Source organism: Chiloscyllium punctatum, chromosome 36, assembly GCF_047496795.1.
Source record: "Chiloscyllium punctatum isolate Juve2018m chromosome 36, sChiPun1.3, whole genome shotgun sequence".
In the NCBI taxonomy this organism is placed as follows: Eukaryota; Metazoa; Chordata; class Chondrichthyes; order Orectolobiformes; family Hemiscylliidae; genus Chiloscyllium; species Chiloscyllium punctatum.
Window position 1 is genome coordinate 30,119,394 of NC_092774.1, and position 17,338 is coordinate 30,136,731.

The 17,338-nt window shown below is 46.1% G+C and overlaps 2 protein-coding genes across 5 annotated transcripts in view; both read right to left on the minus strand.

Moving 5' to 3' along the window:
• The window catches only part of LOC140460950 (uncharacterized), a 41,667-nt gene extending 31,394 nt beyond the window's left edge, over positions 1 to 10,273 (minus strand). Inside the window, exon 1 of the mRNA XM_072555706.1 lies at positions 10,139 to 10,273. The gene's annotated coding sequence lies outside the window, so the exon portion shown is untranslated. The remainder of the gene's footprint in view (positions 1 to 10,138) is intronic.
• LOC140460944 (uncharacterized) lies at positions 7,163 to 10,404 on the minus strand. 4 transcript variants are annotated; one of them, XM_072555700.1, is made up of 3 exons: positions 10,299 to 10,385; positions 9,185 to 9,423; positions 7,163 to 8,905 (listed from the first exon to the last, which is right to left on the minus strand). In XM_072555700.1, exon 3 carries the CDS (start codon positions 8,495 to 8,497, stop codon positions 7,625 to 7,627), a length of 873 nt encoding a protein of 290 aa, XP_072411801.1. In that variant the 5' UTR covers positions 8,498 to 8,905; positions 9,185 to 9,423; positions 10,299 to 10,385; the 3' UTR covers positions 7,163 to 7,624. The 4 variants fall into 4 exon arrangements, with proteins under 4 accessions (XP_072411801.1, XP_072411799.1, XP_072411802.1 ...); XM_072555698.1 differs by having other exon boundaries at positions 10,273 to 10,353; XM_072555701.1 differs by lacking the exon at positions 9,185 to 9,423 and having other exon boundaries at positions 10,299 to 10,404.
• Between the last annotated feature and the right edge of the window lie 6,934 nt (positions 10,405 to 17,338).

The following is a 17,338-nucleotide window of genomic DNA, read 5'->3' on the forward strand; positions in this document are numbered from 1 at the left end:
TTCACCCCCATGGACTTGTGCATGTGTGTGCATGAGAGAGAGAAAAAGTCTGTTTCCATGCTGTATACCCCTATGTCAATTTGACAAGATACTTTTTTTCCTGTTGGTATAAATATTGTTGTAAATCATAGTGGGTACTAATAGCTCGATGTAACAGTGTGGGAATTCCTCAAATAAGGCACTGTAGAAATCCTGGGAGAATAGTATTTCTGGTTTCCTTCCTATTGAACAATATTAAGCACAAGCACCTACTTATTTCTAATTTTGGTTCACATTTCTTGTTTTATTCCCTGCTATGACTACACTCGGTGTCTGGATGGTTAACAGGCTGGGAGATTGTGGGTCTGGATTGACTTATTGTTCCAGAAGGTGTAAAAAAAAAAGGGGGGGTCAAAGCATCACAGCAGAAATCCAGGAGGGGTGAGAAATCAGGACCCGAAATCAGAGCTGACACCAGATTCCCCTGTGATCAGTTCTTTGATGACCTGTGCTAACCCTCTACCTTGATCTTACTTTCCATTTGATCACCTCCTCAATATTGAGGATCCAATCCTTGTCATCCTGGAGCCATATCTCTGTAAGGAGTCCCATATTTTAATTATTCACTTCAATGTGTGCAGTCAATTCATTCGCTTTTGCTCCAATGCAGCACACATTCAGACATACCATTTTTAGTTTCAATTTTTATGATCTTTCGAATCCAGTTTTGATTGCTGGTACATTTACTCTCCATGTCTTTCTGTCGTTCTCGGATGTTCATTTTTCACATCACTGTATTGCTCACTGGCCTTGATTCGGATTGTCCATGCTAAATTGCCCATAGTGTCCAGAGATGTGCAGGTTAGGTGGGTTAGCCATGGGAAATGAAGGGTTAGAGTTTCATAGTCATAGAAGCAGGAGTAGGTCATTTGGCCCATCGAGCCTGATTCGCCATTCATTTAGATCATGACTGATCTCTCCATTGTCTCAGCTTCTCCTCCCTGCATTGTCCCAACTACCCTTAATACCTTTACCATGCAAAAACCCATCTAACTGTGTCCTGAATAAACTTAATTAAGCTGCCTCTATTGCTTCCTTGGGCAGAGAAGCATAGATTCACTATTCTCTGGGAAAAGCAGTTCTTCCTTCTCTCTATCCTAAATCTACTCCAACTAATCTTGAGGAGTGGTCTCACCCACCAGCAGAAATGACTGGATAGGGTAGGGTTTCATCCCCACAGTGCATGAAATCCCACTTTCCACCAAAATCTCAGATGTACTCACTCACTCAGGTGCTGTCTCATAAATGAAAGATTTCATTGTAACATCTTCTGTTCCCAGTAAGGACAAAACATCTTTGAAGGCTGCTCTGAAAGTCCAGTCTTCACAATGACACTTCTGGTTTCACCAAAGACCCAGAGAGTCATACAGCACAGAAACAGACCCTTCAGTCCAACTCGTATGTGCTGCCCAGATATCCTAACTTAATCTAGTCCCATTTACCAGCATTTGGCCCATATCCCTCTAAACCTTTCCTATTCTTGTACCCATCCAGATGCCTTTTAAATGCTGTAATTATATCAGGCTCCACCCCTTCCTATGACAGCTCATTCAATACATGCACCACCTTCTGCATGAAACAATTTGCCCTTCATGTCCCTTTTAAATCATTCCCCTCTCACCTCAAACATATGCTCTCTACTTTTGCATTCACCCTATCCATGCCCCTTATAAGTATTTATAAGGTCATCCCGGAGCGTCCGATGCTCTAGGAAAATATCCCTGACCGATTCAGCCTCTCTCTGTAGATCAAACCCTCCAACTCTGACAACAGCCTTTCAAGTCTTTTCTGACCCCTTTCAAAGTTTCACACCATCTTTCCTGTAGCAGGAAGACCAGAATTGAATGCAGTATTTTAAAAATGGCCTCACCAATGTCCTGTACAGCCACAACATGACCTCCCAACTCCGATACTCAATGCTCTGACTAATAAAGGAAAGCATACAAAATGCCTTCTTCACTATTCTGGCTACCTGAGACTGCACTTTCAAGGAACAATGAACCTGCACTCCAAGGTCTCTTTGTTCTGAAATACTCCCTTAACTGTCCTGTCTGGATTGCCTTACCGAAATGCAAACATCACATTTCCCTAAATTAATCTCCATCTGCCACTCCCTGGCCCATTGCCCCATCCAATCAATTCTAATTTATAGCGAACTCTCTGTACTTCTTATTCCCTAGAAGCTCAAAATCTCCATCCCACACACTCTCCCTCCATTCTCACTTTGTTGAACCTAATCCCTGCTGTACCTCATCCTGAAGGGTCTGGTTCATGCTGATTAACAGGGCCCCACTCAGGGGAATCTAATTGAAACAAACAGAAGACTCAATGGCCTGGACAGAGTTGATGTTGGGAAGATGTTCCCATTGGAAGGAGAGACCAGCAGCTGAGGGCAGAGCCTTAGAGTAAAGGGAAGACCTTTCAGAACGGAGATTAGGAGAAATTTCTTTAGCCAGAGAGTGGTGAACTGATGGAATTCATTGCCACAGAAGGCTGTGGAGGCCAGGTAACTGAGGATATTTAACACTGAGACAGAAACAGTTCTTGAGTATCAAGGGGATCGAGGGTTACAGGGAGAAAACAGGAGAATGGGGCTGAGACACTTCTCAGCCGCGATTGAATGGTATGGGCAGACCCAGTGGGCTGAATGGCTTAATTTCTGCTCTTATGAATAGGAAGGGCTCAGAGATATATAGGCCAAATATGGTAGGACTGGTTTAGTTTATGAATACAGTCAGCATGAAATCAAGTATCTGTTTCTGTGCTGTGCGATTCTATAACCGTTCTTAAAACCATTTTTTCTGTTCCCTCATAACCATCCACTTCATTGTTGTTCAAAAATCAGATGAACTCAGCTTTGAATATATTAAATGACCCCCTAACCACAGGAAGGCCCCACCCCATTTCTGAACTCAATTCCTTTTGCTAATACACCACTTGCTCTGCTGACTGCTTAGTGCACCTGTCTGACAATGGGTATTGACTGGTGTAGAAAGACACTGAAACCTCTTTGTACATCCACATAACATTCCCGACGAACGGCTCGTGTCCAAAACGTCAACTCTCCTGGTCCTTGGATGCTGTCTGACCTGCTGTTCTTTTCCAGGGCCACACTTGTCAACTCTGATCTCCAGCATCTGCACTCCTCACTTTCTCCATATCCCAACATATCACCATTAAAACAATGCACCTCCTTTCTGCTTTTGTTTTCCCACAGCAAAGGCTATATTATCACATTGCAGTCATGCATTTGTCATGTGTTTGCCAATTGAGACACAGATCTGGACCAACATTTCTAGACAAGTGAGTACTGCAGATGCCGGAGATTAAAGTCGAGAGTGTGGTGCTGGAAAAGCACGCAGGTCAGGCAGCATCCGAGGAGCAGGAAAATTCCTGATGAAGGACTTTTGCCCGAAACGTCGATTTTCCTGCTCCTCGGATGCTGCCTGACCTGCTATGCTTTTCCAGCACCACACTGTCGACCAATATTTCTACACTCTGTCCCCACCCTGAATTCACTCCCTTTCCTTTCAGTTGTTGCAAGTCAACAATTGAACGACAGAATGAAAAAAAAGTGGAACAGATGGCGACAAAAGAGAGTGCCGTCCTCACAGTTGTTGGACAGAGGAAGAAAGTTGCAGTTTGGGTAAAGCTCAATCTTTATTCAGAGAGACAGGAACAGCAGCAGGTGCTGCTTCAGAAGCTCATTGTTCAACTTCCGCATTCAGACAATAGCGGTGCTCTGATTGGCAGGAGGACAAGATTCCTTCCGGTCCTCCCGAGTTCCCTATTGGTCCATCAAAAGTAGGTCATGAGTCGTTTGTGCGTACAACCAGGAGCATGCACAGTCTTTTGCTGACACCAGCGGACATGCGCTGTTCTTGCTGACACCGAGGGGCATGCGCATTATGCACTTCAGAAATGCTTACGTTCCTGACAGATTTGAAGTGTCCAAATAGCAATCGGAGGAAAAAAAAGTTGAACCACAATTTCCTTCCCCCCTCCACCCCCGTGGCTCGACATTGTATTCCTTTTGCATTTTGGCTGGCTGCTCAGCTTGTGTGTTTCTTTTCCCTCGGTTAGGGGAGCCACAAACTGGAGGGCATAGGTTTAGGTTGAGTGGGGAAAGATGAGGGACAAAATGCCAGAACGAGAGGACATTAGTTTAGGGTGAGTGGGGAAAGGTTTAAAACGGACCTAAGGGGTAACTTGTTTCACGCAGAGGATGGTAAATGTATTGAATGAACTGCCGGAGTGGAGGCTGGTACAATTACAACTTTTAAAAGGCATCTGGATGGGTGTACGAATAGGAAGGTTTAAAGGCGTTTGGGCCAAATGTTGGCAAATAGGAATAGATTAATTTAGGATATCTGGTCGGCACGGACCAAACTGTTCCATTCCATGCTCCATGACTATTTCTACATGGAACCAATTTCACAATATTAGAATAGGCAACTCACCCCTTACAGCCTGTCCTCAACTGTGGCCAAATTGCACATATTTCAACGCAAGTTTCAGAAAGATGCCTGCAGCTTTTTTAAAAATAGAATTGAACATGCTTTAATGTTGTTTCTGAGTAGCTATTCTCAACGTTAAAGATCAGCCATTTCTCGTGCACCCCCATCTCCCAGGTAGAGTCATCACCATCTGTCTCTCTCCTCTTAGAAGGACTTGATACAGCGATCAAAGAGGAATGGAGGCATGAGAAACAACAGGTGGTGGGGAAAGAGAATGGTGGGGGGGGGGGGGGGGGGGAGGAACTGAGGGTGGGTGTCAAGAGAGAGAAAATGGACAGGGGGACAGAAAGAGAATGGACAGAGGGCAGTGACACAACAAATCCCACCTTCCCCAGCACCACAGTAATCATTTCTCAATATACAAATGGCTAAAGCAGTAGAATCACATAATCCCTGCAGGCCATTCAGCCCATTTACCTCACACTGACCTTCCAAATAGCATCCCACCAGACCAACCCACTTACCATACAGCCCTGGAGTTCCCCATGGCTTACGCACCTGAAAATGCATATCCGTGGACACTTCAGCACAGCTGATCCACCCTAAACTGCAGATCTTTGGACTGTGGGAGGAATCCACGCAGACACAAGGGGGACAATGTGCCAAAGTCGCCTGAGGCTGGAATCAAACCCAGCACTATGAGGCAGCAGTACTGACCACTGAGCCACCATGCCACCCAGAGCTTTGATGTTCTGCTTTATCTTTTTAGCTTCTGACTTCTCATGCGCCCTCAGCAGAAGCTCTGCCCTCCTGAGATTTGTGGACCACACCCACTGCAGCCTCCCTTTCCCACTTCTCCTGTCCTGAGCACGTCGGTTCCTGAACCTGGTGCCAGACAGACACCAATGCCATCTGGCCTCCTGCTGCTAACTTCAGAGAAAGACGACAATCACCTGTCAATATTCTGCCCTTACCCCCAGTGCCCCGCCCCACCACTCAGCCAGTTAGCTCCTCCCCCTGCCTCCCAATCTCCGATCCCCTTTACCTGCGTGATTCACACTCACACCCTTCTGACCCTGTCCACTGACCTAATCAGAAGGCTCTGTCCAGAGGGGAATGACCATCTCCTGGAATAAAGTGTCCGGTTAACTTTCCCAGTGATGTGTCTGCAGCCTGGCTTCCAACTCCATCTCTCTGAGCCAAAGGTCTTCCAGCATGTGTTTACGCTGAATCACAGCATCCAGGACCTCCCACCTTCTGCAAAGTGAAAGACAAGTCTCACCCTGCCCTCTCCAATATGTGTGTGTAGATTAGATTCGATTCTCTACAGTATGGAAACAGGCCCTTTGGCCCAAAATGTTCACATTGACCCTCCAAAGAGTAACCCACCCAGACCTGTTCACCTACCTTAAATTTACCCCTGACTAATGCACCCAACACTATATGGAATTTAGCATGACCTGCACATCTTTTGGATTGTGGGAGGAAACTGGAGCACCCAGAGGAAACCCATGAGGAGAATGTGCCAACTCCACATAGACAGTTGCCCGAGGTGGGAATTGAACCCGGAGCCCTGGTGCTGCGAGGCAGCACTGCTAACCACTGAGCCACCATGTCACCCAGTAACTGCTGAATTGTTTCTACTGGCCAAGCAGAGGCCGATAGCCAAGTTTGGAACCCACGAGGACGGTCTCAACCGGGACCTTGGGTGACCACACTACACTTAACACTGTCTCTACCTCCCATACATACACACCCAGTCACACAGACCCTCTCTCACACACACCTCCCACACTCAGATCCATGCACACACCCTCTCACAGGCTTATACTCCACTGCATCGACACACTTTATCAAGCATGCACATGCAAACACTCCATCTCTCTCTCTCATGCCCACACACATACACACACAAACCTATGCAGTGAATTTGCATTTGCAGATACATTGTGCTTTTTGAGCAAAATACAATCTGCAGGTAGTCAATCTATGTAATATTTTATAAATTCCTACTTTGGAAATAGAACATGTGTGACTCAGGACTGGGATACAGACAGACTTGAACCTCACACCTTTCTTGCTTTGTCTGAGCTGAGATGTCACCTATTTTTACAAAATCTTAAGTCATCGGGAGAATGTGACTTAAAAGTAGTTCTGGGATATCCATGTTAATGAACCGAAACCTGCAACCCATTCGAAAAGATGAAAGACTGAATCGCAACTGGACTTGTTCAGGAAATCTGATCAACTGCATGACACTGGAATGTTTTGCGATAAATTCTATGTCTTATGATCCTGCTCAACACCTACCCGATGAAGGAGCAGCGCTCCGAAAGCTAGCGCTTCCAAATAAATCTGTTGGGACTCTAACCTGGAGTGGTGTCGATTTTAACTTTCTCCACCTCAGTCCAACACCAGCAACTGCCCATCATTTCGAATGAACACAGCCCCCACCTCCTGGTGCTGCCAGGAAACTTTACAATGTCCATAAAACAACACAGTACCTGCACTCCTGAAATATCTGCAATTTCCAACGATACGAGCTACTCATTCACTGCTCCATCTGATACACGACATTGGAAACTTCGTGCAGGAGGCTGAAAGAAATCGACAGGTTTAAAACAAAAACCATTTGAAGCTCAAAGCCATCAATGAGAGTCTGAGCCTGGCGGGAAGTTCAGGTAACCCTTTATTGTGACCCAACTTTGTTACAGCTTCAGATTCCACCCCCAGCAAAAAGGGAATGGGAGGGGCCCAGTGGGAGGGGGAGAGAAAGGGGGCGGGGGGCACAGAGGGGGGGCATGGGTGCAGTGTGGAGTCAACCATAGGCCAGACAGGGTAAAGGATGCAGCTGGGACGACTGAGTGAATCCTTTCCCACAACGGCAGTTTCCTTCCCGAAAAATGGCGTGAGTGAATCAGATGGGGTTTTCTCACCCCAACACCACCCCCCACCCCCACAACTCCGCCCCCAAAATTGGCTTCATCGTTAGACTTGGAACTCCAGATTACTGACTGAATTCCAATTTCACCATCTGCCACGGCAGGATTCGAACCCAGGAGGCCCCAGAACTGGGTTAATACGCCAGTCAATAATGGCACTCAGCCGTCACTCCTTCAATGCCCCTGCTATTGTACGTGAACTTGCTGGTGCCTCTGCAGGTGGGAGGAGCAGGTGAACACCTTACTGCACCCGGGACAACTGAAGGGCCTGTCCCCTATGTGGACCTGCTGGTGTTTCTGAAGTGTGATGGCCTGGGTAAAGCACTTCCCACACTCGGGACAACTAAAGGGCCTCTCCCCCGTGTGGATCCGCTGGTGGGTCTGGAGGTTGGAGGCCCGGGCAAAGCCCTTCCCACACTCGGGGCACCTGAAGGGCCTCTCCCCGGTGTGGGACCGCTGGTGTCTCAGCCGGGCAGAGGCCTGGGTAAAGCACTTCCCGCATTCACAGCAGCTGAAGGGCCTCTCCCCCGTGTGGACCCGCTGGTGGGTCTGCAGGGTGGAGGAATCGCTGAAGCCTTTACCGCACTCTGGGCAGCTGAAGGGCCGCTCCCCTGTGTGGAGCCGCTGATGGATCAGCAGGGCAGAGGCCTGGGTAAAGGCCTTCCTGCATTCGGAGCAGCTGAAGGGCCTCTCCCCTGTGTGGACCCGCCGATGGGTCAGCAGGTGAGAGGAATCACTGAAGGCCTTCCCGCACTCGGGGCAGGAGAGTGGCCTCTCCCCCTTGTGGATTCGCTGGTGCCTCAGCAGGGCAAAGGAATTGCTGAAGACCTTCCCACACTCGGGGCAGCTGAAAGGCCTCTCCCCCGTGTGGACCCGCCGGTGGGTCTGCAGGGCGGATGCCTGGGTAAAGCCCTTCCGGCACTCGGGGCAGCTGAAGGGCCTCTCCCCGGTGTGACTGCGCCGATGAGTCTCCAGAGCAGACGGGGCACAGAAGCCTTTCCCACAGTCGCCACACTTCCACGGTTTCTTCACAGGGCGGGATTCCTCAGGTTTCTCCATGGCCGAAGCTTCAGCCGCACACAAACGTGGGTACAGCCCCACCCTGCCGTGAATTCCTCTTTCCAGGCCGTATAACTGCTTCAGGCTCCATACTCACTGCGCTGCAACGTAGGGTCTCTCATCCAGTCCGACTGATTCTAAAAATGCACTCGAGCAGGAAGCAAACGCTTTGCTCCTTCTCACAGAATCACAGTCAAAAATCGTTGCAGTCCCGATGTCCCAGTGTCACTGTCAGACATTGATGTGAAAGTGAGGACTGCAGATGCTGGAGAGTCAAGACTTCAAAAGTGAGACGCTGGAAAAACACTGTAGGTCAGGCAGCATCCGAGGAGCAGAAGAGTCAATGCTTCGGGCATAAGGCCTTCATCTGTCGATTTTGAAATTTCTGTCTTCAGATCTTCAAATACTCTGTAAAAAGAGATTACAAAAGTCATTACACTCAGTGCAGGGTAACAACTCTGAACAAGCAATTCTACTTTCTGAGGAATATACTTTTCTTTTGTTATTCCACAAAATTGAAGGCACCATCCCACACTCTCTCCCTCCTCTGTTCTCACTCCACTCTAATTCTCCTCAAGGTGCTGATTCAGGATCTTACAGATGCAACCAACAGAGTCATAGAGATGTACAGCATGGAAACAGACCCGAACCCAGGGAAAAGACTTTGTCTATTTATGCTATACATACCCCTCATAAATTTGCAACCTCTATAAGGTTACCCCTCAGGCTCCAACGCTCCAGGGAAAACAGCTCCAGTCTGTTCAGCCTCTCCCTATAGCTCAAATCCTCCAACCCTGGTGACATCCTTGTAAATCGTTTCTGAACCATTTCAAGTTTCACAACATCTTTTCGTTGGAAGGAGACCAGAATTGCACGCAATATTCCAACAGTGGCCTAACCAATGTTCTGCACAGCCGCAACATGACCTGCCAAGAGTACAAAATTAACATGAAAGAAGTCTTCGCTAAGCATTTGGTACTTAAAGTTTGACAAGGCACTGATGAAATGCATCCAACAATCTTGAAGGAAGGGACAACAGAAATTGTGGAAGCCATAATTTATCAGTCTTCCACGGACTTGGAGGTGCCAGAAAACTAGAGAACTGCAAACATTGCAGCCTGGTTTAAGAAAGGTTGTAAAGCTAATCTCAGCAATTATAGAGTCATAGAGATGTTTTGCTATCCTATCTCTCCCATAAAGACTGACAGAACAGGCTGTGAGCAGGAGTCTGCTGGGCACCACCTTCATTAATCAAAAGAGAAAGAGCTATTGATTCAGCACCTCAGTAAATCTTGAGACAGTCTTGGCTCCTATGCACATGTTGGGATCCATGTAAGGAGATGTTTATAGTTTGCTTCTGTACTTAGAATTCATAAATTGAAGCCAGTGTACATTTTATAAATATTCAAGATTAAAAGTACAGAGAAGATCAATATTATACAACAATCCAACAACCCCGTCCCAGGACAACATGCGCCTGACCCTCACAAAGATGGCGGCCGGTTGCCCAGGCAACCCGAGAGCTCCTTCGCCGGTGAAGTAAACACTGGGGCCTGTGGGGCTTCTATTGGAGGCCTCAGTCCTCCCCCTAGGAGTTTATAAACTCCCCAGTCTCCCTCCTCCCGCGGTTCCCAATCCTACCCTGTCTCACTGTCTCCTCTCCCCGGGGGCAGGAGCCAGGTCTTGGCGCTCGGGCCTGGCCACCTCCCCGGGATGTTTCTGAAACCTGGTCCTGTCCTGAAGGAGGATCACCGGGACCCGAAACCCGTCCTCACATTTCTCCCGACACGAGCTGCCGGACCTGCTCAGCTTTTCCAGCGGCTCCTGTTCTTGTTCCTTCAGCCGCCGGCGCCATTCCTCTCCCACTCTCAGTAACACGGTCTCTGTCCGGCCGCGGGACCTACACTGCACATGCGCCAACACACAGGGGGCGTGGTCCAAACAATGGCGTCACCAGATGAGGGGGCGTGGTTGGGGCGCCCTCCAACCAATAGGGGACAATGGGGGTTGGTTTTCCCCGCCCCCCCAGCCCCTGAAAGGTGGGTTTCATTTAAATGTGAATGTGGTTTTCTTTTTAATGTTCAGCCTGTTCAGGAATGTTACTCCAGACCTTTGGAAGGCTGTAACATCGGGAAACTTCCAGACACAAACAAAGGGGTTTTAAAAAATGAATAGAAATAGGGAAGGTAAATTACAAAAGAAGCCGAGTATAAAATATCAAAAGCTTCTGTTGTTGTGCCAAAGGGAACAGAGTCGCTAAAGTAAATGTTGGTTCCTTGGAAGGTGAAACAGGTGAGTTAATAAGGGGAACACTGAAATGACAGAGCTGCTAAATCAATACTTTTCCTCAGTTTTCACGTTGGAGGACAGCAGTACCATTCGGATTGGAACGAGCAAGTCAAAGTCAAATCAACGTCGATAGGTACACTATTAGGATTGAGGGCAAACAACTCCCCTCGGCCTGATGGTCTACATCCGAGGGTACTAAAGGAAGTGGCAGTGGAGATTGTGGATTCATTAGTTACAATGTTCTAAAATTCCCTGGACATGAGAAAGATTCATTGAGTTTATATAATACAGAGATAGGTAGGTTCTTGATTGTCAAGATGATCAAAGGTTATGGGGAGAAAGCAGGAGAATGGATTTGAGAAACGTTTCAGCCATGATTGAATGGCTTAGTTTCTGCTCCTATATCTTAGGATCCTCTGGTTCCAGTGGATTGGAAAAATGCTAATGTAATGCCTGTATTCAGAAAGGGAGGCAGGTAATATGTGGGAAATTGCAGACCAGTAAGTTTAACATCTGTTGTTGGGAAGGTGTTAGAGTCAATTATCAAGGAAGCAATATCAGGACGTTTGAGAAGTCAGCATGGTTTTATGATGGGCAAATCAGATTTGACTAAGTTCTTCATCGATGTAACAAGTGGATAATGGTGATCCTGTAGATATAATATATCTGGCTTTTCAGAAGGCATTTGCTAAAGTGCCACTCAAAGCGTTAATTCACAAGGTTAGATCATATGCGATATGGGCTGATTTATCAGCTTGGATAGGTGATTGGCTGATGGGCAGAAGACAGACAGTCCGAATTGATGGCTCTTTTTTCTGAATGGCAAGATGTGGCAAGTCAGGTACCACAGGGTTGGGTCCTTGGACCCCAGCTATTTACAATCTACATTAGTGACTTGGATACACATATAAAAGGCTCATTTGCCAAATTTGTGGATGACACATAAATAGGCGTGATGGTAAATTGCAATGAGGAAACATGAACCTTTCAAATGGATCGAGATAGGTTAGGAGAGTGGGACAAAATGTGGCAGACGGAGTTTAATGTGGATAAGTGTGAGGTCATGCATTTTGGTCAAAGCAACCTATTATCGAATCGAGGGTTTGGGATGATCTGGTGCAGAGAGATCTGGATACCCTCATTAATGAGTCACAGAAAACTAGCATGCAGGTACAGTAGATAATAAAGAAAGTGAATGCAGCATTCACTTTTATCGCTAAAGGAATAGAACATAATGGGAGGAAAGTGTTGCTGCAACCAAACATAGCATTGCTGAAACTGCACCTGGAGGATTAGGACCAGTTTTAAACTCAGTTCCCCTTATATGGTTATGGTAGGGGATTTAACTTTCCAACCATAGACCAGTACTGCCATAGGTTTAAGGGCTTAGATGGAGAGGAATGTGTTGAGCGTGTTCAATAAAGATTTCTGTTTTAGTATGTGGATATACCTATGGAGAAGGTGCAAAACTTGACATACTCTTGGGAAATAAGGCAGGACAGCTGACTGAGGTGTCAGTGGGGGTGCACTTTGGGGCCAGTGACCATAATTCTATTAATTTTTAAATAGTGATGGAAAAGGATAGACCAGATCTAAAAGTTGAAATTCCAAATTGGAGAATGTCTCATTTTGACAGTAATAGGCAAGAACTTTCAAAAGCTGTTTGGGAGCAGATGTTTGCAGGTAAAGAGACGGCTGGAAAATGGGAAGCCTTCAGAAATGAGATAACGAGAGTCCAGAGACAGTATATTCCTGTTAGGGTGAAAGGAATGTCTGGTAGGTGTAGGGAATGTTGGATGACTGGAGAAATTGAGTGTTTGGTAAAGAAAAAGAAGGAAGCATATGTCAAGTATAGACAGGATAGATTGAGTGAATCCTTAGAAGAGTATAAAGGTATTAGGAGTAGACTTAAAGGAAATCAGGAGGGAAAAAACTGGACATGAGATAACTTTGGCAAATAGGGTTAAAGAGAATCCAAAAGGGTTTTTACAAATACATTAAGGACAAAAGGGTCACGAGGGAGAGAATAGGGCTCAAAGATGAGCAAGGAAACCAATGTGTGGAATTACAGGAGATGGGGGAGATACTAAACGAGTATTTTGCATCAATGTTTACTCTGGAGAAGGACATGAAAAATATAGAATGTAGGGAAATAGATTATAAAATCTTTAAAAATGTCCATATTACAGAGGAGGTGGTGCTGGATGTCTTGAAACACGAAGGTGGATAAATCTCCAGGACCTGATCAGGTGTACCAGAGAACTCTGTGGGAGGCTATGGGAAGTGATTGTTGGGCCCCTTGCTGAAATATTTGTATCATTGATAGTCACAGGAGAGGTGCCGGAAAACCGGAGGTTGGTTAACGTGGTACCACTATTTAAGAAAGCTGATAAGGAAAAGCCAGGGAACCTGACATCGGTGGTGGGCAGGTTGTTGGAGTGAAAGCTGAAAGACTGGATTTACACATATTTGGAAAGGAAAGGACTGATTAGGGATAGTCGCCATGGCTTTGTGTGTGGGAAATCATGTCTCACAAACTTGATTGAGTGATTTGAAGAAGTAACAAAGAAGAGTGATGAGAGCAGAGCAATGGACATGATCTATGTGGACTTCAGTAAGATATTTGACAAGGTTCCCCAAGGGAGACTGGCTACAAGGTTAGATCTTATGGAATACAGAGAGAACTAGCCATTTGGATACAGAACTGGCTCAAAGGTAGAAGGTGGTGGTGGAGAGTTGTTTTTCAGACTGGAGGCTTATGACCAGTGGAGTGCCACAAGAATCGGTGCTAGGTCCACGACTTTCTGTATTTTATATGCAAATGACTTGGATGTGAACATAGGATGTATAGTTAATAGGTTTGCTGATGACACCAAAATTGGAGGTGTGGTGAACAACGAGGAAGGTTACCTCAGATTACAATGGGATCTTGATCAGATGTGCCAATGGGCTGAATAGTGGCAGATGGAGTTTAATTTAGATGAATGCGAGGTGCTGCATTTTGGAAAAACAAATCAGAGCAGCACATCTACACTTAATGGTAAGGTTCTAGGGAGTGTTGTTGAAGAAACCGTGGAGTGCAGGTTCACAGTTCCTTGAAAGTGGAGTTGCAGGTAGATAGGATAGTGAAGAAGGTGTTTGGTATACTTTCCTTTATTGGTCAGAGTACTGAGTATAGGATTTGAGAGGTCATGTTGTGGCTGTACAAGAGTATGTTTAGGCCACTTTTGGAATAAGTGGACAATTCCTGCATCCTTCCTCTTGGAAGGATGTTGTGAAACTTGAAAGGGTTCAGAAAAGATTTACAAGGATGTTGCCAGGGTTGGAGGATTTGAGCTATAGGGAGAAGTTGACTTGGCTGAGGCTTTTCTCCCTGGAGTGGAGGCAGCTGAGGGGTGACCGGAGAGGTTTATAAAATCATGAAAATCACGGATAGGGCGAATAGCCAAGGTCTTTTCCCTCCAAGATGGAGGAATCCAAAACTAGAAGGTATAAGTCTAAGATGAGAAGGGGAAAGATTTAAAAAGGAACTAAGGGGCAACGTTTTCATGCAGAAGGTAGAGCGTGTATGGAATGAGCAGCCAGAGGTAGTGGTGGAGGTGGGTACAATTACAACATTTAAAAGGTGTCTAGATGAATAGTTCGGATTTAGAGGAATATGGAGCAAATGCTGGAACTTGGGACTGGGCCAGATTGGAACATCTGGTCGGCATGGATGAGTTGAACTGAAGTGTCTGTTTCTGTGCAGTGTGACTCTATAAGTCTATAACTGCTATGACCGAAACTAGAACTTTTTACTGAATCTTCCTGTTTGACTTTTTTTAGTGCACCCAGTTTGTCGATTTCTGGTGGGTAAAATTGGCATATGTCCTGTATCCTGGAAATTCTGAAAAATAAAAATAAATAATTCTTCCTGTGAATGGTACAATCCACACCCCGTGATGTGAATGGTACAATCCTCCGCTTTCCTTTACCTCCTCCACACCCTCCACCTTCGAATGATGCAATCGTCCCCCTCTGAATGGTATAATCCTTTACTCCCCCACAGCCATTAAGGGTACAACCTCCCAAATCTCAATGGTACGATCCTTTCCACACCACCCCAAATGAATGGTCCAATCCTCCCCCTGGGAATCCTGAGCTGGGATTCCCCAATCCCTTTCTGCTTCACATTTCCGAAGCCTTTCCCATTTTGAAAACAGTCTCTGTTTCTGGTCTTCCCACCAAAGTGTATAACCTCAGACTTTACCACTTTGTATTCCATCTGCCCCTTCTCTGACCATTCTCCTGGCATGTCCAAGCATTCTCAGCATGGACCCCTTTGGAACTCCAAAGGCCCCTTTATGCCAACACTCTGCCTTCTGCCAGTCAGCCAATCCTCTATCCGTGCCAGTACCTTGCTTCTTCACCAGGGACTCTTATCTTACTTTGCAGCCTCCTGCACGGCACCTTGTCAAAGGCCTTCTGGAAATCCAAATCGCTCACGTCTACTGGCTCTCCCTTTGTCTAACTTACTCATTACCTGCTCAGAGAATCCTAATAGATTTGTCAGACATGACCTCCTGTTGTCAAAGCCATGCAGACTCGGTCTTGTTTTAACATGCACCTCCACATACTTCCCACTCTCAGCCTTCATAAAACCTGTTAAGTTTACCCATTTTACCATAAATACGTTGTTCTGCTCTTTAAAATGAATTCAAGTTTAAAGATTTCATATTATGTATGTACACTACCTTTGTCCCTCATAATATTTTATCCTTCTGAAGACGACTTTCAAAAGAGATTAGCACAAGGTATGAAACTGACGGTGACTGCGTCAAGTAAAGGAGTTAGTAAGAATGAGAAAGGAGTGGCTAAATATCTAAACCGACCCATGCAACGGTCAAGAAGGCACAACAACACATTTTCTTCCTCAAGATGCTCAACAAATTCGGCATGTCCACAATGACACTCACCAACATTTACAGATGCACCACAGAAAGCATTGAATCTGGGTGCATTACGCCCTGCTACGGCAACTGCTCTGCCCAGGACCGGAAGAAACTACAGAAGGTTGTGTGCACAGCACAGTCCATCACGGAAGCAAACCTCCCACCCATGAAATCCATCTATACTTTTCATTGTCATGGAAAGGCTACCAACCTCAAGGACCCCTCCCACCCCGGGAATGATCTCCTGCACCATCTTCTGCCAGGCAGAAGATACAGAAGCTTGAACACATGTACCAACAGGTTCAAGAATAGCTTCTTCCCTGCTATTATTAGACTGCTGAATGGGGCTCTCCAATGTGAAATCTAATGTTGCTTCTGCGCACCTCCTGTGCAGCTGTAACTCTGTATGCCTCACTCGGTCTAAGCGCAGTATGACCTGCATGTCCTTATTTGCTCGGATCTAACTGTACTGCTGATAAAACAAAACTTTTGATTCTACTTAGGTATACAGCACAGTACAGGCCCTTCGGCACTCGATGCAGTACCGGCCCTTTATCCTACTCTAAGATCAGACTGACCTACATACCATTTATTGTACTAACTTTCGTGTACCTATCCAAGAGTCCATTACATGTCCCTAATGTATCTGACTCTACAACCACTGTTCACACAGCCACCACTATCTGAGTAGAGAACCTACTCTGACATCTCCCTGAAACCTTCCTCCAATTACCTTAAAACAATGCTGAGTGTGGGCTACTGGAAAACCATAGATCCATGGAAAACCATCTTCTGGATTAGTGGTGCTGGAAGAGCACAGCAGTTCAGGCAGCATCCAAGTAGCTTTGAAATCGACGTTTCGGGCAAAAGCCCTTCATCAGGAATAAAGGCAGTGATCCTGAAGCGTGGAGAGATAAGCTAGAGGAGGGTGAGGGTGGGGAGAAAGTAGCATAGGGTACAATGGGTGAGTGGGGGAGGGGATGAAGGTGATAGGTCAAGGAGGAGAGGGTGGAGTGGATAGGTGGAAAAGGAGATAGGCAGGTAGGACAAGTCCGGACCAGTCATGGGGACAGTTACTGAGCTGGAAGTTTAGAACTAGGGTGAGGTGGGGGAAGGGGAAATGAGGAAACTGTTGAAGTCCACATTGATGCCCTGGAGTTGAAGTGTTCCGAGGCGGAAGATGAGGCATTCTTCCTCCAGGCGTCTGGTGGTGAGGGAGCGGCGGTACAGCCTGTCCTGAGCTGTGGCCTAACTGCACATATTCCAGTGCAATTTTCAGAAAGATTTCAGCAGCTCTTTTAAAAAAATTGAAATGCGTTTAGACTTCAATGATGTTTCTGAATACATCATTTTAGCTATTCTCAATTTTAAAGATAAGAGTTTCGAGTGAACACAGCCCACACCTCCCAGTGCTGCCAGTAACCTTTACAATGTTGATGAAACGATGCAGTACCTGTACTCCTTAAAAATTTACAATTTCTAACGATACTAGCTACTCATTCACTGCTCCATCTGATACACGACATTAGAAACTTAGGACAGGGGCTGGAAGAAATGAGCAACTTTAAAACAAAAAACCATCTGGAGCTTAAAGCTTTCAATGAGAGTCTGAGCCCAGCAG

What these genes read in the sequence shown, in the direction of transcription:
- LOC140460944 (XM_072555701.1), bottom strand. Translation starts at nt 8,497, where the DNA reads ATGGAGAAACCTGAGGAATCCCGCCCTGTGAAGAAACCGTGGAAGTGT.